General features: G+C 41.7%; 1 protein-coding gene across 1 annotated transcript in view; it reads left to right on the top strand.

Annotated features, from left to right (window-relative positions):
- NTF3 (neurotrophin 3) overlaps positions 1-19,315 on the top strand; it is a 55,854-nt gene extending 36,539 nt beyond the window's left edge. The window contains exon 2 of the mRNA XM_073329523.1: positions 18,363-19,315. Within this exon, the coding sequence (XP_073185624.1) occupies positions 18,363-19,157 (795 nt within the window). The 3' untranslated portion in view covers positions 19,158-19,315. The remainder of the gene's footprint in view (positions 1-18,362) is intronic.
- The last annotated feature ends 4,019 nt before the right edge of the window (positions 19,316-23,334 follow it).

The raw sequence follows: 23,334 nt of genomic DNA on the forward strand, positions 1-23,334 counted from the left end.
GAATTTTTTCAACTTTCTGGTTGGTTCACCACAAAAATTTTAAAATTTGTTTTGTGTTGACACACAACTTCCCCCCCACAATTTTTTTAGAATAGCCAGCAAATCAAAAAAACAGTTATTTGCCTAGTTTGACTCAGGATCAGTCTTCTGCTATACTGAAGGGTATAGATGGCTGTGTTATTATTGGATTACTCCCTGTCCAATGATACACTGTTATGTGAATATGTAAAGAGACTGATAAAGCTAAAGTAAACAGTAAAATGAGAAAAGCAAAAATGGCCCAAAACCACAACCTCTAATCCAAACCCCTTCTAACTCCAGGAGTATTCAGATTCAAATCCCAGGATCTTAAATGACCCCTATCATTTTGCTCCTAAGTCGCATTCAAAATGGGAAAGGGCCTAACTTTTACATCTAGCTTTTATGAATTTTTTTCTGCATGGGGGAGAGCATGCAAGATATCAGGAGAAGCCACGGCTTTGGAGGTGTTTTCATAAAAATAGTTTGAGAGATTTTGGCATATCTAATCCCAACCTTCAGTCTAATCTCAATTTATTCTCTAGCCTAGTGGCTCTCAAGCTTTCCAGACTGCTGTACCCCTGTCAAAGGGAGTTTTGTGTATCCCCAAGTTTCACTTCACTTAAAAACTACTTGCTTACAAAATCAGACCTAAAAATACAAACGTGTCACAGCACACTGTTACTAAAAAATTGCTGACTCTCATTTTTGCCACATAATTATAAAATAAATCAATTGTAATATAAATATTGTACTTACATTTCAGTGTCTGGTATAAACAAGTCAGTCTGTATGAAATTTTAGTTTGTACTGACCCCACTAGCGCTTTTTATGTAGCCTGTTGTAAAACTAGGCAAATATCTAGATGAGTTGATGCACCCGCTGGAAGACCCCTGCATGGTTGAGAACCACTGCTCTAGCCCAAACCTTGAAAACCATTCTAAAACCTAATCTCAATCTGAGGACCAGTTCCTGGGTCAATTGCTAGGAAGGAGAACAAAACAAAAAACGTTGAGCTAGAGGTTCTCTTCTGTTTCTAAGACTTCTCATACAGCACACCTATATGCTTTTTTATTAGGTGAAGAATCTATTTTGAAAATCAGGTACAGATGTTTTGGTCATGGAGCGCTCATTTCATAGGCAACTGTCAATCCACTGGATCAAGGGGTAGCATAAGAGGTCTAATCAGGTGCCTGATGAATTTGCTTATAGTTGACACGCCAAATTCAAGAGCAACACAGCTTGTTAACAAATTTCATAGATCCATGTGTTGTCTGAATTGGAGTCCAAGATTACAGCAGTCTGCTTTCTTCTCTCTTTAACTGGAGTGTATTAATAAAAATAAGAGAAATTAGTCCATTTTCTCATTAAGTTAGATATTTCCTCCTGCTATGTAACTGAAAAACATTTGGGTTAACACTTGTGGTGGCTCCAAGGTTCAGATCCAAAACGTATCAAAGTTTGGGGGAAAGGGAAGAAGTGTTGGGATCGGAGATCTTAGTTCAGGCCCATGTGTAGAACACATCAAATCAGGAAGGAACCACAGTGTCCTCTATGACTACATTGCCCAGTAACTTGCAAACATTTCTCTCATTCCACCTTCTCAGGTCCAAGATACCAGTTATGTTCTATACGAGTCAATTTCTGTTCCCAGTTGCACCAGGGTAAATCAGGAGTAACACCACTGAAGTCATTAGAGTTATGCTGAGTCTACATCAATGTAATTGAGAGCAGAATACATCATGTTTTTTCTTAAATTCTTTCAGGTTATTTTCAGTCATGGTGATCATAAGCATTAATGCCTGACCCATTCCCTTTTGGGTTCCCTCAGAACATGTCACCAGCACTAACAGTAGTCTAATGGAAATCTGACAAGCTCAGACAATAGGCCACGTTATAATTTCAATTATAAGCAAGTAACTCTTAAAGTCACTTGGTTTGTGTGTGAATGAAAACAGAATTTGACCCAAGATCTTTGATTTCAAGTGTTGTATGTAACCCATGCCTACTTGGTATGGCACTCTGTCCCCCTTTGGTGGTGGCTTGGCCACCTGGAGATTGATGAGCCTGCTACAGCCTTGGCTAAGAGTTGGGTGTTTTAGGTCAGGTAGCAGATACCCATGCATTAAGATCCAAAAGTCACAGGTTCAATCCCAACTACGAATGGGCCACCCAGAGCTGTTGGTGCCCCTTGCAAATGGGAGAAAATGTCCCATTTTCTTCTTCTTTTTTCAGTAGTCCCAATATGTGTCTCTAAAATTCCTTATCTTGTCTAAGTATCTCCAGCACAAATGTGTTCCACGTAAACCAAACCTCTGCCTATGCACCACAGTCCGGTGGCATTTAGAGAATATTTTTTAATTGCATCCATGTTGGGTTGTCATGTTCTTCTCTTCTCTTCACTCACCTAATTCTTAGTCCAATCTACATTCAAACCACAAACCCTGTCCCCATTTGTACTGTAACTATGGGGGCGGGGGAGAGGGAGCTCAATCATATGGTATAGGAGGACACATTAAATTCTTGAGGTGTGGTGTGCTTTTGAACCTTAGCTTTTTAACAGTTTTCCAAGAGGGCATGTGAGCTCTTTTCCAAATGTGTATATTCTTCCCCTCAGTGATAGCCACTGCAAAAAGCTGCCTTCCCCTCAACGGAAGCCCTACACTCTTGCTTGCAGCTCAGTAAACTGCTTAAGCTTCCCGTTGTCAAATAAGTCTGAAAAGTTATTATCCCCCTTGCATCCAATTATCTCAGGATGTTAAGTGACCTCTCACCTTCTCTAAAGAGTTTGCCCATCTGTACGCCTCCCAGAAGTTCCTAAGGATGTGATTGCTTTGCTCTGTTTTTACACTGGGGTCTCCTCCATATTTTCTAGAAGCAGGTTACGCTTAGGTTAGGAAACAGATTACCTACTTTCAGAGGTTTCAGTGAATACTGTTCCAGCTTTCTAGCACTGGTAGTGTTGTGGTATTTTAACAGGGCCCTTTATTCTCCATCTACATGGATTATATTTGCTGGGTGAAACTCCACAACAAACATCTTCAGAGAGCTAGACTGTCATAGCCCTTATTCACTGGAAGAAAAGAGAATAAACCTCTCCATCCCCTCCTGTTACTCCCTAGCTCAGCCTGCTCACATCCTGATTTTGGCTGCAGCGGAGAGATCAGGGCTGCTCACCCAATATCCTCACTATGGATGTGTCTCCACTGAATGCAGGAGTTGTGACTGCAGCATACATAGATGTAACCCAAGCTAGTTTAGATACCAAGAGCCGTAAAGCTGCTGGAACACAGTTCACTGCATGGTCTAGCTAGAGGGACCAGATGTCCTGGATTTTATAGGGGCAGTCCAGATATTTGGGGCTTATTTGTCTTATATAGGTGCCTATTACCCTTCCCCCGTCCCAGTTTTTCACGCTTGCTCTCTGGCCACCCTAGGTCTAGCCCCACCCACTCAGGACACTCAAGCAGCTGCTGTGGCTTCACTGCTATTGTCACTCGAGCTAACTTCGCTCTAACTCAATGAAAGCTAGCTCAGGTATGTCTATGTGCCCTGAGAGCAAGTGGGTGGAGAGCGGTGGTAGAGAGAGGGGGAATGCGAGGAGCCCTAGCTTCATCCCACTTCCCTTACTCACTGGCAAGAGCAGCTGGCTGGGAGCAGGGGAGAGTAAGCTTCTCCATGGAAAGAGATGAAGTCACTTACTCTTTCACCAGAGCAGAAGGGGAGCAGGGGAGGAACAGTGAATCTGAATCAATTTATTTTCTGGGCTTCTCCTGGGGTGATGCAGCTGTGTGTGGCCCTTACTCAGGCCACATTGTAGGGTTATGCTGTAGTCCAAAATGAGTATGCTTCATTCCCACTTCCTGCAGGACAACAGCACTTTGATTATTTTAATCAGGGATTTCTACTGAGCACATTAAAATCTAAGATTTGGCTCACCCCACCTGAAAAAAATAAAACATCTGATTTTTTTTCTTGCTAAAAGGGGAAAGCAAATGAAGTGCATTACACCTGAATTACATTGATCCTCTACTATTACAGCCTGTTGCCAAGTCATTCTCAATTTCAGAAGACATCTGAGATCATCAAATATGATTTACCCCTAGATGCCTTGCAATATATTTTCTCGACACCTTTTCATCTCTTCCCCCCAACACTTCATCTTTTAGGGACCCAAATAAATAACGCAAGTAATAATTTAGACAGAGATAGACGCATTTCTGATTTGACCTGTTAACTTTAGAGTTTGCTTGGTACAGCATGAGATTGGAGGGGGAGGGCAATAGCTAGGAACCAGGAAGAGGAAGGATGGTCTAGTGGTTACGGCCATCCCTTAGAACTAGGGTGACCTAGGTTCCCTTCCCTGCTCTGCCACAGACTTCAAGTTTGGCCAAGTTACATAGGGCTTGTCTACACATACTGGAGGGTTGATGTTGCGGTGAATGATGCATCAGTGGTCGATTTAGCGGGTCTAATGAAGACCCACTAAATCGACCATGATCGCTCTCCCATCAACTTCTACACTCCACAGAATGGAGAAAAGTAGGGGGAGTCGACAGGAGAGCGTCTCCCGTTAACATCGCGTAGTGTGGACTCTGCGGTAAGTGGATCTAAGCTATTAATGTAACTCAAATTGCTTAGCTTAGATCGACTTTCATGCATAGTCAAGACAAGGTCTTAGTCTCTGTGCCTCAAATTCCCCAGGAATACCATCACTCACCTATCTCACAGGGGTGTTGTGAGGATAAATACATTGAAAATTGGGAAGTGCTCAAACAGTATGGTGATGGGGGCCATGTAAGTGCCTACAATGGTTCTGGGGCCTCTCCCAGGGCTGATACAATTTAGCACTGCTCCTGGGTATACCTAACAGAGTTCCATCATGCTTCTTTCTTCACCTGACATGCCCCTAAGCTGCGGAGGAGAAGGTAGAGGCACAGGCCCCAGCTATGGCACAGATGCACCAACAGGGAGTTTACATACACCATTAGAATTTGTTGCTGGGTATTTGCAGCTGGATCATGGCCCCTTTTGTGCTCCTGAAGTAGTGCACAGGGGCCATAACCCGATGGAAAAATCCAACCATGATATCCATCTGGATAACATTCCAGAATATAATTGGGGAATACAGCTCATTGAGTTCTGTGCAGAAGTGGTCAAATAAACAAAACAGCACATTTTACACATGAGTTATTATAGCATGAAAGAGCTCTGTCAAATATTGGAATGTAATGTTTTCCATAATGCATCAGCCTATGGACCTAATCCTACAGTGATCTCCAATCTGACACCAGAGTCCTTCCCAGATTTTGTGTGTCCAATCCTGCCTCCAGCAGTGGTGAACACCTGATGATTCATAAGAAAATGAACACCCCTCTGCCACTGCCCATATAAGAGAGGAATTATTTAAGGAAACAAGCTCAGTACCAATGTGTACACAAGAACAAACGGATAGAAACTGGTCATTGGGAAGTTAGACTTGAAATTAGACAAAGGTTTCTAACCATCAGAGGAGTGAAGTTCTGTAACAGCCTTCCAAGGGAAGCAGTGGGGGCAGAAGACCTATCTGTCTTTAAGATTAAACTCGATAAGCTTATGGAGGAGATGGTATGATGGGATAACATGATTTTGGCAATTAATTGATCTTTAACTATTCATGGTAAATAGGCCCAATGGCCTGTGATGGGATGTTAGATGGGGTGGGATCTGAGTTACTACAGAGAATTCTTTCCTGTGTATCTGGCTGGTGAATTTTGCCCACATGCTCAGGATTCAGCTGATCGCCATATTTGGGGTCGGGAAGGAATTTTCCTCCAGGGCAGATTGGAAGAGGCCCTGGGGGTTTTTCGCCTTCCTTTGTAGCATGGGGCACAGCTCACTTGCTGGAGGATTCTCTGCTCCTTGAAGTCTTTAAACCAGGATTTGAGGACTTCAATAGCTCAGACATAGGTGAGAGGTTTTTCGCAGGAGTTATTGGGTGAGATTCTGTGGCCTGTGTTGTGCAGGAGGTCAGACTAGATGATCATAATGGTCCCTTCTGACCTTCGTATCTATGAATCTATGCAGTAACTCTTGTGGTGATCAGCTGTCAGTGGGATTCCTCCATTAAATTTATAAAGCATGTATATGAAGGGCTGAAGAGAGCTGAGCATGAATTACTCTGAAGTCCTTTCTTCTAGTTCCAGTTCCCTGGTTCCTCCTTCACATCCACACACTCAGCTGTATAATTATAGTGAGCTTCATAAGTAGCATTGCTTTGTTCCACAGTAGCTAAAAAGCATTGCCAGTTACCCGATTGCTTAAGAGGAGATAAATTCCTCGTTTAAACCAGTTGCAATGTATCTAATTTGCCTACCACCTAGACCCACTGCCGATACTGTTCAAAGCCTATTTTCTTCTAATATCTAGCTATTAGTATATGCTGCCAGACATATCAGATAGCCCACATTCTGAAATTATTCCTTCAAATACTTTTAGTGATGAGGAAGAAGGAAATGTGAATTGGCATCAAGATGGCACTTGTATTAAGATATAAGTAAAAGTATGATGATTTTGATGTTAGTGTGAGATTTGCAAAAGCAAGGTGGTTTTTGGTTTAGTCTCATGTTATAACTGGCAAAAGTGCAACAATTGCATAGGTATAATAAGGATGCAAAGATCATGCTCCGAGTTTACGTGCATGAGTTTGTTTCTCCATGATGCTGAGCATTCTGAACCCAATCCAGCAAAGCACTTAAGCATGTGCTTAACTGAAAGCACAGGAGTAGTCCCTTGGAACTTAACAGAATTTTATACTGGAAATTTTATGCAAAGGTACATATACTACCGAATTCAAAGGTAAAGTTCTGTTTTTAAAGACAACAAAACATGGAGAGTAGCCAAAGTAATTTGAACAGCCTTAAAACTCATGGCAACACTACACACACAGCTAGTAATGTGGGCTAAGGGTGTGATTTTTTTTTTTATGACGTTTCTATACCAGCAAAAGTCCTAGTGGAGACAGTTATACTGGCTAAAAGGTCCTTTTGCTGGTATAGCTTATTTCATTTGGGGAACTGGTACGAGCTATGCCAGTAGCGTAACTGTGTCTACACAAGGGCTTGTGCTGGTATAAGCTGTCTCCCCACTAGGAACATTTGATGGTATAACGAAACCAGCAAACTTTTTCTAGTGGAGCCCAGGCTTTTCTGTTATTGGTAGGAACAGGCAATCTCCAGTCTCACACCTAGAAAAGCACTTGTACTTACTTTATCAGATGGGGCCATACAGCAATAAGTTCACAAGACTTGGATTCATTTTTGATAAGTCCTGTAGAAGTAGTTATTTAAGCCCGTCAAGATTTCTTGATTTCAGAAAAGCTACTACATTTGTGTAATTATTTTTTTTTTTTTTGGCAGAAGGGACTAAATATTTACAGCAGTATGCTCACTGGCGTTATTTATGTTTCTCTGTATGGCCTTGATTCAACTTTATGCACTTTATGTGCAGCAGAATCGGCATCTAACTCTGATTCATTGTAATCACAGTCTCCTTTGTCCTTACTGTGAAAGAGCCTTTTCCAAAACTCACTGAATTCAATAGGAGTCTGACCAGTGACTATTATGGTGTTTGGATCAGGCCCCAAGTCCTGTAGTGAGAGCTCTGGCCTTAGTTGTTTTTGTATCTGTATATATATATTGGAGCTGTGTGTCAAACAAGACTCTTCTGTTTGGAGGCATGTATACCTTCAGGGAAAACAGAGAAGAGAGTTCTCTCTTTTTGATTCACAAAGTAGCCAAGTGCATCTTTCTGTGTGGCTCTGAAGAAGCCAGGAGCCATGGGACCTTGGAAAGCAAACACAAGTGCAGTTTGGATTTAAATTAAATGTAGCTCCCCCAACATGTATTTTGTACAATGACCTGTCACGGTTGCAGTCCTGGTGCTCAGTGAAGCACAAAGACAGCTGCCTTAATGTTCCCCCATGGGTGAACATCACCCCAGAGGGATGAAGAAGAGATAGGACAATGGCTTTGCCCCTCACTGTGCATCAGTCAATGGAGCAGTTCCGGTGCAGCAGAGGGGGTATCAGTACACCACCTAATGTCGTGGTCCCCAAACTTTTCCACAGTCATGCCCTTCCCCCATCCCTAACTATGCTTCACCCTGGAAGCGGGGCCATGGCTCTCGGGGGTGGGGGGGACAGGGGTAAAGGGGCAAAGGCTGAAGCCAGGTCTGGGGCCAGGAGGGAGCTGCAACCAGGGGCTGAGCCTGCAGGCAGGGCTGGAACCAGGGCTGGGAGCAGAGCTGCGGCTGGGGGCCAAAGCTGGGAGCAGGGCTGGGGCCGGGGCCAGGGCCAGGGCCAGGGCCGAGAGCAGAGCTGTGCCCAGGGGCCAAAGCTGGGGGTGGGGCTGGGGTTGGGAGCAAAGCTGCAGCCAGATTGTGGTCTGGGGCCAGGGCTGGGAGCAGAGCTGCGGCTGGGGGCCAAAGCTGGAAGCAGGGCTGGGGCCAGGGCCGAGAGCAGAGCTGTACCCGGGGGCCAAAGCTGGGGGCGGGGCTGGGAGCAAAGCTGAAGCCAGATTGTGGTCTGGGGCCAGGCACAGAGCTGGGAGTTGGAGTCAGAGTCTGCTGGGAGCAGAACTGGGGTGGAGTGGGGCTGAGTGGTGCTCCCTCCCTGCCCCCATGGGGACTGCCCCAGGCCCCACCATGTCCCCCCAAACATTCCTCCATGCCCCCATAGGGGAGCATGCCCCACAGTTTTAGGACCACTGGCCTAATAGGAGTGGAAGGAGAAATTCTCCAGTGGCAGTACAGCTCCCTGCCACCAGGCTGTACCTGAAAGACACGTTTGAGGCCGATAAGATGAAGAGTAAAACATTCTAATAAGAGCACCCCCTAATTTTGGGAGTCACATGTAAAATAAACCATTATGTTCTTTAGAAATCATATTAGAGCTAGTCAGAAAATCCTTTTTTTTTTTCTTTGAAGAAAATTTTGTGGGAGAAATCCCAGTTCAAAATTTGAGAAAAATATTTCAGGGTTTTCTGCAGAAATTTTTGTTTCATTTCAATTCTAAACAACATTTGTTATGGTTTCCTCGTGCTCTCCCAGTCTGTCTGTATCCAACTGTTCTCGCTGGTCTTATACTTAGTTTCTAAGTTTTTGGTGGCAGGAACCATAATTTTATTCTGTTTGTACAGCACCTAGCACAATGGGGTCCTGCTCCATGACTGGGGCAACTTGGCACTGCGATAATACAAAATATAATAATTCTGAAATGAAATCAAATATACCAATTGCAAAACAAAGTGTGAAAACAATTTCTCTCACATGCGCACAATTTATTTTTACTGTCCCACCACTCCCGTTTTTCAGAGGTGAAAGTGAAAAAGCTCAAAAGGGGGGGCAATACCCAAAAATTAAAGATCGTAAAAAAAAGTTCTCTTCCATTTCCAAAAACCAAAACAAAATCTACATTTTAAGTCAAATCCAAGCAAAAAAAGGTCATTACATTCTGAAATGTCAACTTGAAACAAAAATTTTCATTTTGAATTCTCTGACTGGAAAATCTAAAAGCATCATACAAATAGGCAACATCTTCCAACAGAAACTTGCAGTGCTGATGAAGCTCCATGTTCCAATGGAAACATTTTGGTGTAGAAACTTTTGATCAGCTCTAAGATTCTAATTATCATCAGTATGGTAGCAGAGGGGCAGGACCCTGATTGTTCATGTGTCCTTAACTGCATTTCCCCTTCTCCCACTGCTCTAACAACTTGTCAAAGGCACCAGTATCAAATGGAACAACAAATTAAAACAAATTTAGTCTTTGACTAATGTCATTTCTCATTTTAACAAATCAAAAATAATTAGAAAAATGATTTAAGGGAGAACAACATTTAAAAACAAATAAAACCAAACCATTTCACCCAAATGCGTTTCCCAATTCCTTAAGACCTGGGCCTTGAACTTTCCTGAAGAATTCTACTCTGAAATAAAGATTGTGTCTGAAATTTCAAGAGGATTGGTTTGTGTTCAGCAAAATAATGGGGCATGGGCAGAAGTAAACTTCAGATGGAAGACTGGTCTCAACCTTAATTATGGGGAGATTAAGCCTTCAAAGCAAACCAATCTCAGTTGAAACCAAGAGGAACTGCAACTATTGCCTGATTTTGATGCAAAACCATTAGTTGAGCCAGACTAGGTTCAGGTTTACTTGGAAAGTTTGTGAACCTTTACAAAACTGTTCAACAAACTTAGATGGAGTTTCAAGACTAATGAAACATGAAACCATGCCTCTTTTGTGTGGCTTTGGTTTTGTTACGAACATCTTGTACAACTCAAAAACTTCTTATTCTTGATAATCAGCCTTAACTTCCCTTTCCTTAGTTTAATCCCATTTCTCCTGATTACACCCTTTTCCACCACTCTTAAAAAAAAAAAAAACCCCTCTCTCTCACTGGTGCTTTCCATTGGGTTATCATGACCTCGTGCCCTTTGTCACCACATCGCCAAATCATAGAGATTTACTTCTTTGACCTTTCTTCCAAAGCCTGTCCCGCAAGCCCTAAATTAATTTTTGGTGGTCTTCCATCCTCCTCCTATGCTATGGCAACATCCTTCTGCCCTTAGAATTGCATGCAATGTTCTATATGCCTTCCAATGCTATAGAGCAGTGTGTTTAAACCTCTGGTCTACGGAGTCCGCAGACTGTCTAAGATTTCCAAAGGGATCCACACCTCCATTTGAAATTTTTTAAGGGGCCGCAAATCAAAAAAGGTTGAAAACCACTGCTATAGAAAGACCGTCCCTTCTCTGCTCTCTAGTAGGATGCTTCTGCATAAACAGCTCAAATAAACATTGGATTTCTTTGCCATTATTTCCCATTTTAAGTTCACATCTATGTTTCTGTCCAGTATTTAGATTTATTAAATATTGTGCCTCACCAAGGCTTTATATCCCTTCTAGGTCTGGTTAGGCATTGCTGCTTTCGAAGTTTCTCTTTCCCACTGAATAGCTTTGTTTAGGATTATTATTCCCCTGGTGTACGAGCTTGCAATTTCTAGTTTGACTCATTTTGTTATTTTCTGCCAATTTTTCTAACCTCTTCAGGTCCCCAGCAGAGATTGTATTTCTCTCTGCTCACTGGTGTTTGCATCCCCTCCCCATTCAGCTGCAAATGTAATTAATTTTCTCTTTGACCCTTCTGCCATTAAAGCTCATTAATGAAAAGGTTACAAATTAGGCCTAATACTAGAGCTGCTTGAACTATCTGCAGTGAACAATTTGAAGCATTTGACCATTTTTCCATTTGAAAATGACCTTGGGGGGTGAGGATGTGCAGGCTAGGTTCTCTGTTGGTGTAAACTTAGCATAGGTTCCATGCAGGCAATAGAGATATTCTTATTTACACCACCTCAGGATCTGGCCCTTAGATTTTTACAGGTGTGGATGGTGCTCAGAATTATGTAGTGAATGAGATACCTGGAAATATTTCAGCTTCTGGGCACTTGCAAACTATTTGCCACAACTACTGCTTTAAGTATTTGCCGGGCTTAATTAGCTACTTGACTGGTAACTTAAGTCACATGGTATCGTTTCTGCTTCCTCAGTAGATGATGGACTGTCTACACATTTAGCATGCTAATCACTTGACCACTTAGCTCCCAAACTCTCAAAGAGCTTCCAAGGTAGTCTTTGAGGATAAGGCAGTAGACTAAGATTTGGGAAATCTGGCTTCAGCTTCCAGCTCTGCCCCAGACTTCCTGTGTGACCTTGGGCAAGTCGTTTAATTTCTTTATGCCTCAGTTCCACCCTTTGTAAAAGGGGGGAAATAGCATTTTGCTTCCTCATGGGAATGTTGTGTGGCTGAACCTATAAATGTGTGTGTATTAGAAAGATATTAATGGGATGAGAGCCATATATGTACCTAGATAGAAGAAGATTGCACAAACATTTCCATTCTGAATACTCAGGTAAATACACGTCGTAACAATGCCATAAATGCCATTAAAGAATGGGGAGAAAGATACCTCTACATACTGAGCAGAGACACATCTCTATTCTTCTTCTTCAGGTAGCCCACTTACATTACAGGGGACTAACATTCCTCCCCCGACATCCATGTCCTCTTTCTAGGTTAACAACAAATGGCCATGGTGTGTATTTCTCAAACCAAATTTCACTCTCCAGGCTTAGCATCATCAATCCTTCCTTTGAGGGATGAAAAGAAAAGGGAGGCCAGGAGGGAAGGAAGCAAAAGGAGTCCTTTCAAAAATGAATGTTTCCTACTTTTTTTTGTAATCAGCATGTCATAAGAAAAATATTAATTATAATACTTTGTGTTTATAACACCTTTTGTCCAAGAATTTCAAAGCAATTTATGAACGGTACGTAAGCCTCACCCCAATCCTCATTTTGCAGATGCGGAAACTAAGGAATGGAGATCATGATTTGCCCAAGGTCACCCAACAAATCAGTAACACAGCTAAATAGAACTGCGGAGTCCTGACTCACAGTCCTTACACCTAACACCATCGACACAACAAAGTGAGTCAATGGAGAACCAGGCTACAGCAATCTTATAGGCCTAGACAGACAGGGCTTATGTATCAAGCCATGAAAATGACAAATTAAAATAAGTCACAACTGGAAAGGACCTGGTAGGTGATGGAAGTGTTCTGATTTCTGAATTTGATTATAAACCTGGGGATAGAGCTAGCATGGTTGATATTGCACCGGACGTTGATAGTAAGTATCTCACAGGGACTGCTGAAGGAAACTGGGGAGTGCTGAGTTCCTATAGGAAGGTGCTGAGTACCCTGAACTCCTAATGAAGTCAGTGAATGGTTGAAGGTACAGAGCCAAAACCAAATAGAACTACCTTTACATAAGGTGCAAAAAGCAACCCACATTCCAAGAGATGATAGAATCATGGGACTGGAAGGGACCTCGAGAGGTCATCTAGTCCAGTCCTCTGCACTCATGTCAGGACTAAGTATTATCTAGACCATTCCTGACCTGCTCTTAAAAATCTCCAATGATGGAGATTCCACAACCTCTCTAGGGAATTTATTCCAGGGCTAAACTACCCTGACAGGAAGTTTTTCCTAATGTCCAACCTAAACCTCCTTTGCTGTAATTTAAGCCCATTGCTTCTTGTCCTATCCTCAGAGGTTAAGAAGAACAATTCTTCTCCCTCCTCCTTGTAACAACCTTTTATGTGCTTGAAAACTATTATCACATCCCCTCTCACTCTTCTCTTTTCCAGACTAAACAAACCCAATATTTTCAATCTTCCCTCATAGGTCATGTTTTCTAGACCTTTAATCATTTTTGTTGCTCTTCTCTGGACTTTCTCCAGCTTGTCCACATCTTTCCTGAAATGTGGTGCTCAAAACTGGACACAATACTCCAGTTGAGGCCTAATCAGTGCGGAGTAGAGTGGAACAATTACTTCTCGTGTCTTGCTTACAACACTCCTGCTAATACATCCCAGAATGATGTTTCCTTTTTTTTTCCAACAGCGTTACACTGTTGACTCATATTAAGCTTGTGATCCACTATGACCCCCAGATCCCTTTCTGCAGTACTCCTTCCTAGGCAGTCATTTCCCATTTTGATGAGCTAAGCATCTGAAGAATTGGTGTTAAGTTCTCTGTTGGCAATGGTCAGGTATATCTGAGGTGGTCATGTTTCTATCTATTAGAAGATGCTCTTGCTAAAGATTAATTTAAAATATGGCTGTGCATGCCCTTATGGTCTGCTGTGTCTGAAATGAACAGACAGAAATAAAGTTATACTTGCCATTTTTAACCATTCTGAAATCAGTTTATTCCAATTTATTAACACAAAACTGTCACCACATGGAAACATTTTACCATTCAGTGAAGCTTTAGAAAAGGCTTGAGTGACCATTTGACAAGATACAATCAACAAATCAGAGTGGCCCCACAGACTCATCATGAGCACAGATTGCAGATTCAGGAGACCTTCATTTTCCCTCTCCCCCTCCTCCCCACCATGCTGTTGACTCAGTGTGCTACCCTGGGCAAGTCACTTAGGACAAAATTGTCAGAAGTGCCTAAGTGACCAAGAAGGTGGTTGTTTTAGAGCGCTGGGAAAGAAAATGTGCCACGACCACACAAGCCACGTTAAAGCGCTGCCAGACTAGCCCTTAAACTGATATAGCTTAATGGGGTAACTTACATTAGTAAACTAACCCAGGTGTCACAGCTGACCTCAGCTAATGTGGCAGCTCATGAAGACAAACTGATCTCACGTAGCCCTGGCCCAAACCATTTAGGGCTTTCTAGTTGGAAATAAAACAAAAAATCTTGAATTGCACATGGAAGCAAATAGGAGAACCATACAACTGTCAGGGAACAAGTTCAATATGCTGCCTAGGGCTAATATCAAAGAGGCGAGCAGACATTATCAACCAGCTGTAGCTTCTGAGTGATCTAAGGCTATAGCTACACTTACGGAAGTGTGTGGAACATAGGTGTAACCCACCCACCTTCTGGGTGTGGTGTTCTGTCCCATCTAGTGGCACCGAGACCACTTTAAAGAGAGATAAAACGAGTCTGCTCTACAGTCTTAGCTAAGAGCCGGTTGGCTTTTAGCTCATGCAGTAGAGGCTCATGCACTAAGCTCCAGAGGTCCCAGGTTCAATCCCACCTGCCGACAACCGGGATCTGTCGGCGTTACATTGGCACTATGCATGCAGCTACATGCCGCAACGAAAGCCAGGCTGCATCCACATTTGTCACTGCAGGATAGTGACATGCAGCAGGGAAAAGCTCTGGCAGCGGGGAAAGGCTCTGGCAGTGAGGAAGACACACTGAAAATAGCGGTGTAGATGTGGGAGGCATTGCTTGGGCATGTCGAGAGCAGGCTGGGTATATCTCATGGGGGTTCAGGCAGGTAGGGAACTCTTTTCTATTCTACCCATCTAAGCTGTGCCTACATGGCCATTTACTCCCAGGTGAGCTAGGCAGGCGGTGACTGTATGCTATACAAAGCTGCAAGTGTAGATGTACCCAAAAATATCCTGCCTGTGATACTGTCTCAAGTATGCTCTGAGTGCTGGATCTGATGTCTAGCCTTATAACTACAAGTCAGGAGTAGGATTTTCTGCAAAAGCTACTCATGAGGTCCTGACCCTTTACTTTTCGCTGTCCAGCTTATGCAGAGCATCCACCTTCACTTTTCCCACATTATCAACTATTTCCAAGATGTAGGTTTTGTTAGCGACCACTTGCAAGTTATTACATGCAACTATATATTTGCATGGGTATATTTGGAGCAGTTGACTGGAGCACAGCATTAGCTTCGGTGACCATTATGCTGACCTTTCTGCTGGGGCACAGCGGTAGCCCCCCTGAGTGCTGTGTTAAACCTGCTGAGCAACGCGTTATGAAATGTTGGTTGTTCAAATGATTTACTTAGCAAGACCAAGTGCTGCATGCCATGGGTCTTTTACACAGTGTGTCATTTGTACTCTGAGATCCATATACACTGAAGGTCATTTTTATTTGAAAAGCAATAAGCATTTGACTGGTTTTTATTTTACACACACACAGAGCATAACTTTGCTGCAAGCAACAGAGTTTAGGTTTAGGTGAACTCATACGGTAACAAAGATAAGAATGGAGAAAACACATTTCTTGTCCATAAAAGGACAGATCACCACATTCACAGAGGGCAACTCTGATCTTGCTGCAGTTCCAAAGAACAAAGTAGGAAATTCAGAATTGCTAAATGAGTTATATATGAGTTTCATTATAACTGTTCAGAGACTGCCTTTGAAGTTCTTGCTGTGTGTTTTCCCCAGTTTAACTGTTTCAAAGTTGACCAATGGCACTTATTTGTACAGCAGTATGTGTAATTCAAATTAAAACAACCACTTCACTTATGGATCAGCTCAAACACTGTGTCATGGCCACTATATAACTTGTATTTAGCTTAGGCACTCTGGTTACATTCCCCAGACCTGAAGAAGAGCTCTGTGAAGTTGGCCCAATAAAATATATGACCTCACCTATCTTGTCATATGTGGTATCCATTTGGAGGTGCATGCATGATTCTTGAAAAAAGTGCTCTCTGATCTTATACTTATAAATGCTAGTCGCAGACACTGCAGTGTTCTGGGTAATTGCTTGTTGATTGTTTTGAATTATTTTTATAAGCACTGAATATTATTAGAATATCATTTTTTAGTACAATTGGAGTTGCAGTTATCTTAGGCTAAAATGTCCAAAGTTGGATGCCTAAAGTTACACACCTAGGCCAAGATTTAAAGCAATGGGTACCTAGCATTTATGACAGCTTCAGAAAGCTCAACACTTTTGAAATTGTAAACATGTAGCCATGTGTTCAGTTAAAGACACACAAAAAGTCAACCCAGAACAGATCCCTAACAGAAAGCATGATATTGCACACACAGTTCTCCCCCTGCAAAGGGGTTGAGAGAAAAACTGAAACCGTTATGACAGATATGAGTCACATCTCTTAACGTGCTGCTGGAGGACACTCAGATACTTGGGTGGTATAAGAACCCCCATAGAATTACGCAGTTGCTGAACCATGGGTAGGGACCTCGTTTTTAAACTCTTGTTCCTTAAGCTATATGTAGGCTTCCTAACAAACACCACCATTTTCAGAGAGGGTGAGCCCCTCACTCCTCCCATTGAAGTCAAATTTTAGCCCACTTTGTGCAGAATGTAGAATCAACTATGAAAGAACACACAGCTCAGATGCCCTGTGAATCCATCTATAGTTCATACTCGCCTTGTACAGGGCAAATGATGGCTTTCCAAAAATAAAGGATAAGAAACCTCTCATCCCTGACTGTTTCGCTGTCTCTGGGCTATGTGCTCCTATATCAAAAGCCATCTGTACAGAGGGAGGAACAGCACTGTGGGCTGAACCACTGCTACTGTTTTTATTCCCCAGCGCACGGCGGTCTAGCGGATACAGCACTTCCTGAGACTCGGGCGATCTGGATTCTATTTCCAGCTCTGCCACTGATCTGATGAGTGACATTGGGCAGATCACTTCCCCCTCTCTGTGCCTCAGTTTCCCCATATGTAAAAAGGGGATTGATGGCACTGACCTTTTTTAAGCACTTTCAGGCCTACTGATACACAATGCTATGTAGCAGTGAGGTATTGTTTCCATATTGCTCCCGAGTAAATTCTGATCTCCCCTCCCCCACGTATATCTAGTGGTCAGGCCAATCCTGAAGAAAACCGATTATACAGTGGCTTATTCAAATGGTCTCCAATTAGTATTAAAATTATTTTTCAACAGGCTTGTTCAAATGGTTATTCATTTATAGAGCTGAAACTTTAAGCTTGCTCAGTCCATGAAGTCTTGTACCGACAGAGTCAATGACACTAATGGAGTTTCCTCAGTTTACACCACCAATGAATTTAACCCAACACCCCCTCTCAGTGCTAGCCTGCATAATCTCAGTTCTTAGTACGAGGTGTGTCTGCTAAAAGGATTGTGGAAAAATGACCCAGCCTACAGTTTGTGCCATGCTTTCCAGGTGGAGGGGACATGTCTTTGTAGAGAGAGGAACTTAAGACTTGTCTACACCAGTGGTTCTCAACCTGTCGTCCACGGACCCCATCTAAGGGGTCTGCAAAAGACTGACTGAAAACGGACTGAATGGAATTCAACTATATGTACAGACAATAGATTTCCTAAAGGGTCCACCCCTCCATTCATAATTTCCAGAGGGGTTCACACCTATATTTGAAATTGTTTAGGGGTCTGCAAATGAAAAAAGATTGAGAATCACTGGTTTACACTGCCCTGCAGTTCAGACGACGGGGCATGTGAATAGCAGTGCACATCAAAATGTTGCACTGTAACTCTCCTGTTTGGAAGCTGCAGATATGAACTGAGAGGTTCCTACTTCACCTTAATGCAGTCTGGTTTGAAGAAGACTACATTAGTGCAAACTATGAACCTTTTTAGTTCACACTGCCCGTGTCCACATAGGAGAGTTATAGAATGGCAGGCACTTTGGCGTGCACTGCCCTCTCAGTCCTAACTGTGGGGCAGTGTAGACATGCCGTATGGTCATACTAACCTAGCTCTCTCTGTGAAAATCAAAAAATAAAATCATCCTGCCTGAAAAGTGGATGAAATGTAGATGGAACTAATAATAAAGGGTCACCCATATTATTTCATAAAATGTAATTAAATATTTGGAATAGCTTGTAACAAACACATGGTCTAGCTTCGTCTACACAGACTAACATCTGTCAGACACGTTAAAAAAAATCAGGACTATCCTACTGCATCCAGTAATTCTTATTTCATTGGCTCTAAGTTAACTCTGTGTTTCTTTTCAGATCTTACAGGTGAACAAGGTGATGTCCATCTTGTTTTATGTGATATTTCTTGCTTATCTTCGTGGCATCCAATCTACCAACATGGATCAAAGGAGTCTGCCAGAAGAGTCGATACATTCTCTCATTATTAAACTCATTCAGGCAGACATTTTGAAAAACAAACTCGCCAAGCAGATGGTAGATATCAAGGAAAACTATCAAAACACTATGCAGAAAACAGAGTCTCAGCAGGACGTGGATGGAGTTGAAAATGTGAAATCAGACTTCCAGCCAGTGATCCCAATGGATGCAGAACTATTAAGGCAACAGAAACGCTACAGTTCTCCCCGGGTCCTCTTGAGTGACAATACCCCATTGGAACCTCCACCTTTGTATCTTATGGAAGATTATATTGGAAATTCTGTAGTGGTGAACAGAACCTCCAGGAGGAAAAGGTATGCAGAACATAAGAGCCATCGAGGGGAATATTCTGTATGTGACAGTGAAAGTTTATGGGTTACGGACAAATCATCGGCTATCGACATTAGAGGACACCAGGTAACAGTGCTAGGAGAAATTAAAACAGGCAACTCTCCCGTCAAACAATATTTTTACGAAACAAGGTGTAAAGCAGCCAAACCGGTAAAAAATGGCTGCCGTGGCATTGATGATAAACACTGGAACTCCCAGTGCAAAACATCCCAAACGTATGTAAGAGCACTGACTTCGGAAAACAATAAACTCGTAGGCTGGCGATGGATAAGAATAGACACATCTTGCGTGTGTGCGTTGTCGAGAAAAATAGGACGAACATAAGTCTGCATTTCTTTGCTATATAAATTATTACTTTAAATTATATGATATGCATGTAGCATATAAATGTTTATATGGTTTTATATATTATAAGTTGACCTTATTTATTAAACTTCAGCAAACCTACAGTATATAAGCTTTCTCTCTCAATAAATAGGAGTAAAATGGCATGTGCCTCAGCTGTGGGCAGCTGCAGTTTTATTAGAATATGTTTGTGACTCTGCTTAGCAGCAGCATACCATAATCTTACTGTAAAATCTGTGTAACGTCAGTATTTTTCATTCAGTATTGTCAAGCCAGTGACTGTCATTTAGTAAACTTGTTAAAAATCAGATAAATGTCAAGAGTTGTGTACCCATTTCTATCCCCTGCTATATATTTTCACAAGACAAAGTAGGCGAGGGAATAGATTTTATTGGAGCAACTTCTGCTAGTGGAAAAAAAGACAAGCTTTCGAGCTACACAGAGTTCTTCTTCAGGCCCAGACCTGAAGAAGAACTCTGTGTATGTCAAAAGCTTCTCCCTTTCACCAACAGAAGTTGCTCCAATAAAACGTATTCCTCACCCAACTTGTCTCTCTAATATCCTGGGACCAACACAGCAGCAACAACACTGCAAACCACATATATTTTCATATTTAATTAAAAGTGTTAATTTCTCACCACTGAAAGGAAAACAACATGGCCTACAGCTAACATTAACATTCCAGCCACTGACTAGCTGTAAAATACGTTTTCTGTATGTCATGCCAGTTTTGCCACTACAATTACTGTTGTTTTTCCTCTGTTAGCATTCCAGAACTGCTGCTAATAACCCAGCAATTTTACTTTAGGTTTTTGAAGCACATTTGTTTTGTAACTGGTTTTTAATGCTGCCAATTCCTTTTAGAAGTAATAGGAAAAAATCTAAAATATTTGTAACAGAACCTTACCAATGCCAAGAAGCAATCTAAGTGGATCATTAATATAATATATAAAAGATGATTTCTTTAGAGTATACTATTTATTGTGATCAGGTTCCTCCTCTCCAATAATCTGTTAACTCTGCTGCATCGTTACATTGTTTCTATCTGCCTGGGGTTTTTAAATTAGAAACAAAACCGTTGGTGTCTTAACTTTAAAAGAAACTTGGGTTTAGAGTTCTAGGAAAGAAGAATACAATCTTGGAGTGGATGTCAAAGCTGCACTTTCATTCAAAGCTGCAGTGCTGGTCAGCATCAATTGCCGATTTTTCATGGAGAAAAACATCTGTAGAAATGCTCAGCAAACCTGGTATTTTATGGAGGATCGTTGAAGAATTACTGTTTTCTGTGTGGCATGCGATTAAGAATCAGGTTCTCAAGTAGGCAATAGTTAAAATGAACCTGCAGTGTCATACAGACGAGTTAACACTTACAAAAAAAAATAAATGGACCGCTGTATACCTCACACAGACATTTCTAAATTCTGTGCACAAAACTTGTTCTATTCTTTGCATTATTATGTAGAAGCAACATAAATATGCATTGAGCAAAAACTTTAGCCATTGTAAAATGGAGCAGCTCCATGGAAGACAGTGTAAACCACATTATACCATATAATGGACCAGACTTTACTTTCATTAAAGCATATGGAAGTTTAGTCACTGACATCAATGGTCTGTGCAAGATTAAGCTCCCTATATTATCTATATCAGGTTGGATCTTAAGAATAACACAACCAGAGTCAGAAACTGCCCCCAATTTAATAGACATCACAATTGCAATGTACCACATTTAAATTGTTAAACGAGCACTCTCTCCTTTGCATTCAACTTTCATAAATTAAAAAAAAAAAAGAGCCACAGCACCAAAACAGTAGGTGGCCTGATGGCTTTGTACCTATATCTTTTCACCACTGGAGAACCAGGTTCAAATCCTCAATAAGTCACAAGAGGAAATGAATTGGGTGGTCTCTCTAATCCCCTATGGACAGTGTAACACATCATAAAAACACTGCAGAACTGGTCCAGATTGCTCATGAGGCCAAGGATTGAGATAGCTGTAAGCCAGGATTGGAATACACCAGCAGGACTGTGTGAGGATGATTGTATACAGAACCTGACAGCATTAGGTGTGGCTCCCACTAGACCCCTGATCTTACAAGGTGCAAAAAACTCTCAGGTCCCTAGTCAGGTTGCTCAGTACCTCACAGGAGGCATCCAGCACTTTGCAGGATTAAACCCTAAATTCACCTTTCTCTCCTCAAGCAATAATAGAGGTTCTGTACCACGATGATCATTAAAGTGTAGAATCTGGTTTATATAGTGAGAAAGTCATGGCTTGTCTATGAGACCAGTTAGCGCACAGCAAGTTGGGGTATAAATGAACAGTGCACTAGCCTGCGAGCACAAACATCTGTGTAGACCCCGCTGCTGGTCAACTAAAAGTTCTTCTGTGCACTTTGATCTACTCCCATTTCAAAGTGAGGGTGATCAAAGGGCACTATAGAACTTTTAGTGCACAGTAGCAGGGTCCATATCAATGGTTAGTGTGTGGCAAGCTACTGCAAGGTAGGTGTATACCCCAGCTTGCTGTGTGCTAACTGTTCATCTAGACAAGCCCTCCATATCTCATAGAGGTGGTTGTAATCCCCCCCTCTCTTTGGAGAATTCCAATGAAAAAAAATAAACAGTCATTTTTACTGAAATTTTCAGTGCAAAATTTTGACTTTTCATTGAAAAAACCCAAAGCAATTGTTTTTCAGTTTTCTGCCAAAAAAATTCTGTTTCCCACTGAAAAAGGGGGAAAATGTTAAGGAAAGCAGATGCTTTCAATGAACACTTGCATTTAATCAAATCCCCGATTTTCCATTTAATAAAAAGAAAACTTTTGATGGAAAATTTTCAGCCAGTTCTGGTAGCTAAGCTATTCAGAGACAAGCAGGCAGCCTTACATTCAGGGATCTTGGCACTTCAGCATCCAGTGTATGTCTATATCTATGCGCTAAATTAAGTAGTGTAATTAACTGAGCTTGTTAGACACTGCTACTTACTTGAAAAGACTCGTCATTTCCATTTACTTTAGTGAGTCTGTTGCCATTAACAGGGTAGCTTCTGCTCTCAGGAACACTAGTGTAAATCCACAGTAATTCCACTGAAATCAACAGAGACACGGTAATTCTACTGAAGTCAGATTTACACCAATGTAATTAACATCAGAATCTGGCCCAAAACCTTCACTTCAGCTTTTTGAAAATAAGGAGACTTAACCCTTGAGAAAACCATTTTCTATTTTCTCATGTAAATCATGTAATTAGAACTGGCACCAGGACTCTAGCTTTATCAGTGTATGGAGTGTTTTGCAAGTGGAAAAAGAAAGTTGCAAAGAAAATGTGCGGTATAGTGCTGATCATCTGAAATGTATTACATGACAAACAAACATGGTGCATAAGGTTATTAGATTGACTGCCTCATTCCCACCTTTGTATAACAATGAAAAGAAGTGTTACCCTTAGGCTCTGATCCAACTCCTACTAAAGTCAATGCAACAATTGCCATTGATTTCAAAGGAAACTGGATCGGGCCCTGAGTGAAGAAAAGCTACACATCTCAACAATGCTGTAGTGTAATTGTATGTGTCGGTTACATGTTTTTTTAAATCCTGTGTGTAAGATTTCCTGTGTATATTTCACAGCAGGTAAGCATACAAAGCCTGTGCTAAATGCGTAGGGTCTGATCCTGCACAGTCACTGTAGTCAGGGAGAGTTCCGTTTGCTATTGACTTCAGTGGTGGCTCAAGGAGGTCTGGAGTTCTCTAGCCAACTTCTTTGTATCAATTGCTTAAATGAAATAAGTAGCCCAGCAGTACTTGGTAAATTTGGGCCTTTTTAAACTCGCTCCCATTAGGCAGCTAACTGTCAATATTGTTTCCCCAATATTTTATGTTATAAATACATAATTTTGTTGCAAAAACGATTGGCTCATACACTGGGTTTGCCTATCTGTGTCAAACTGTGTTTTCTCCAATTTTTTCTTGTTCTTTTACAGACCATTTGGTAATTGTAAAAAATGCTCCACTGAGGTTTTGGGAAACCATCTGCATTTATTTTATCACCTTTGAACATGTGTTCAGGAATGAAGTCTGTGTAGCCAGTTTACGGCTACCTAGAGATTTGCGCTGCTACACCAGGAAGAAACATCGACTGGGCTGTACAGTGTGTGT

The sequence above is a fragment of the Lepidochelys kempii genome, chromosome 1, assembly GCF_965140265.1.
Source record: "Lepidochelys kempii isolate rLepKem1 chromosome 1, rLepKem1.hap2, whole genome shotgun sequence".
NCBI classification, from domain to species: domain Eukaryota; kingdom Metazoa; phylum Chordata; order Testudines; family Cheloniidae; genus Lepidochelys; species Lepidochelys kempii.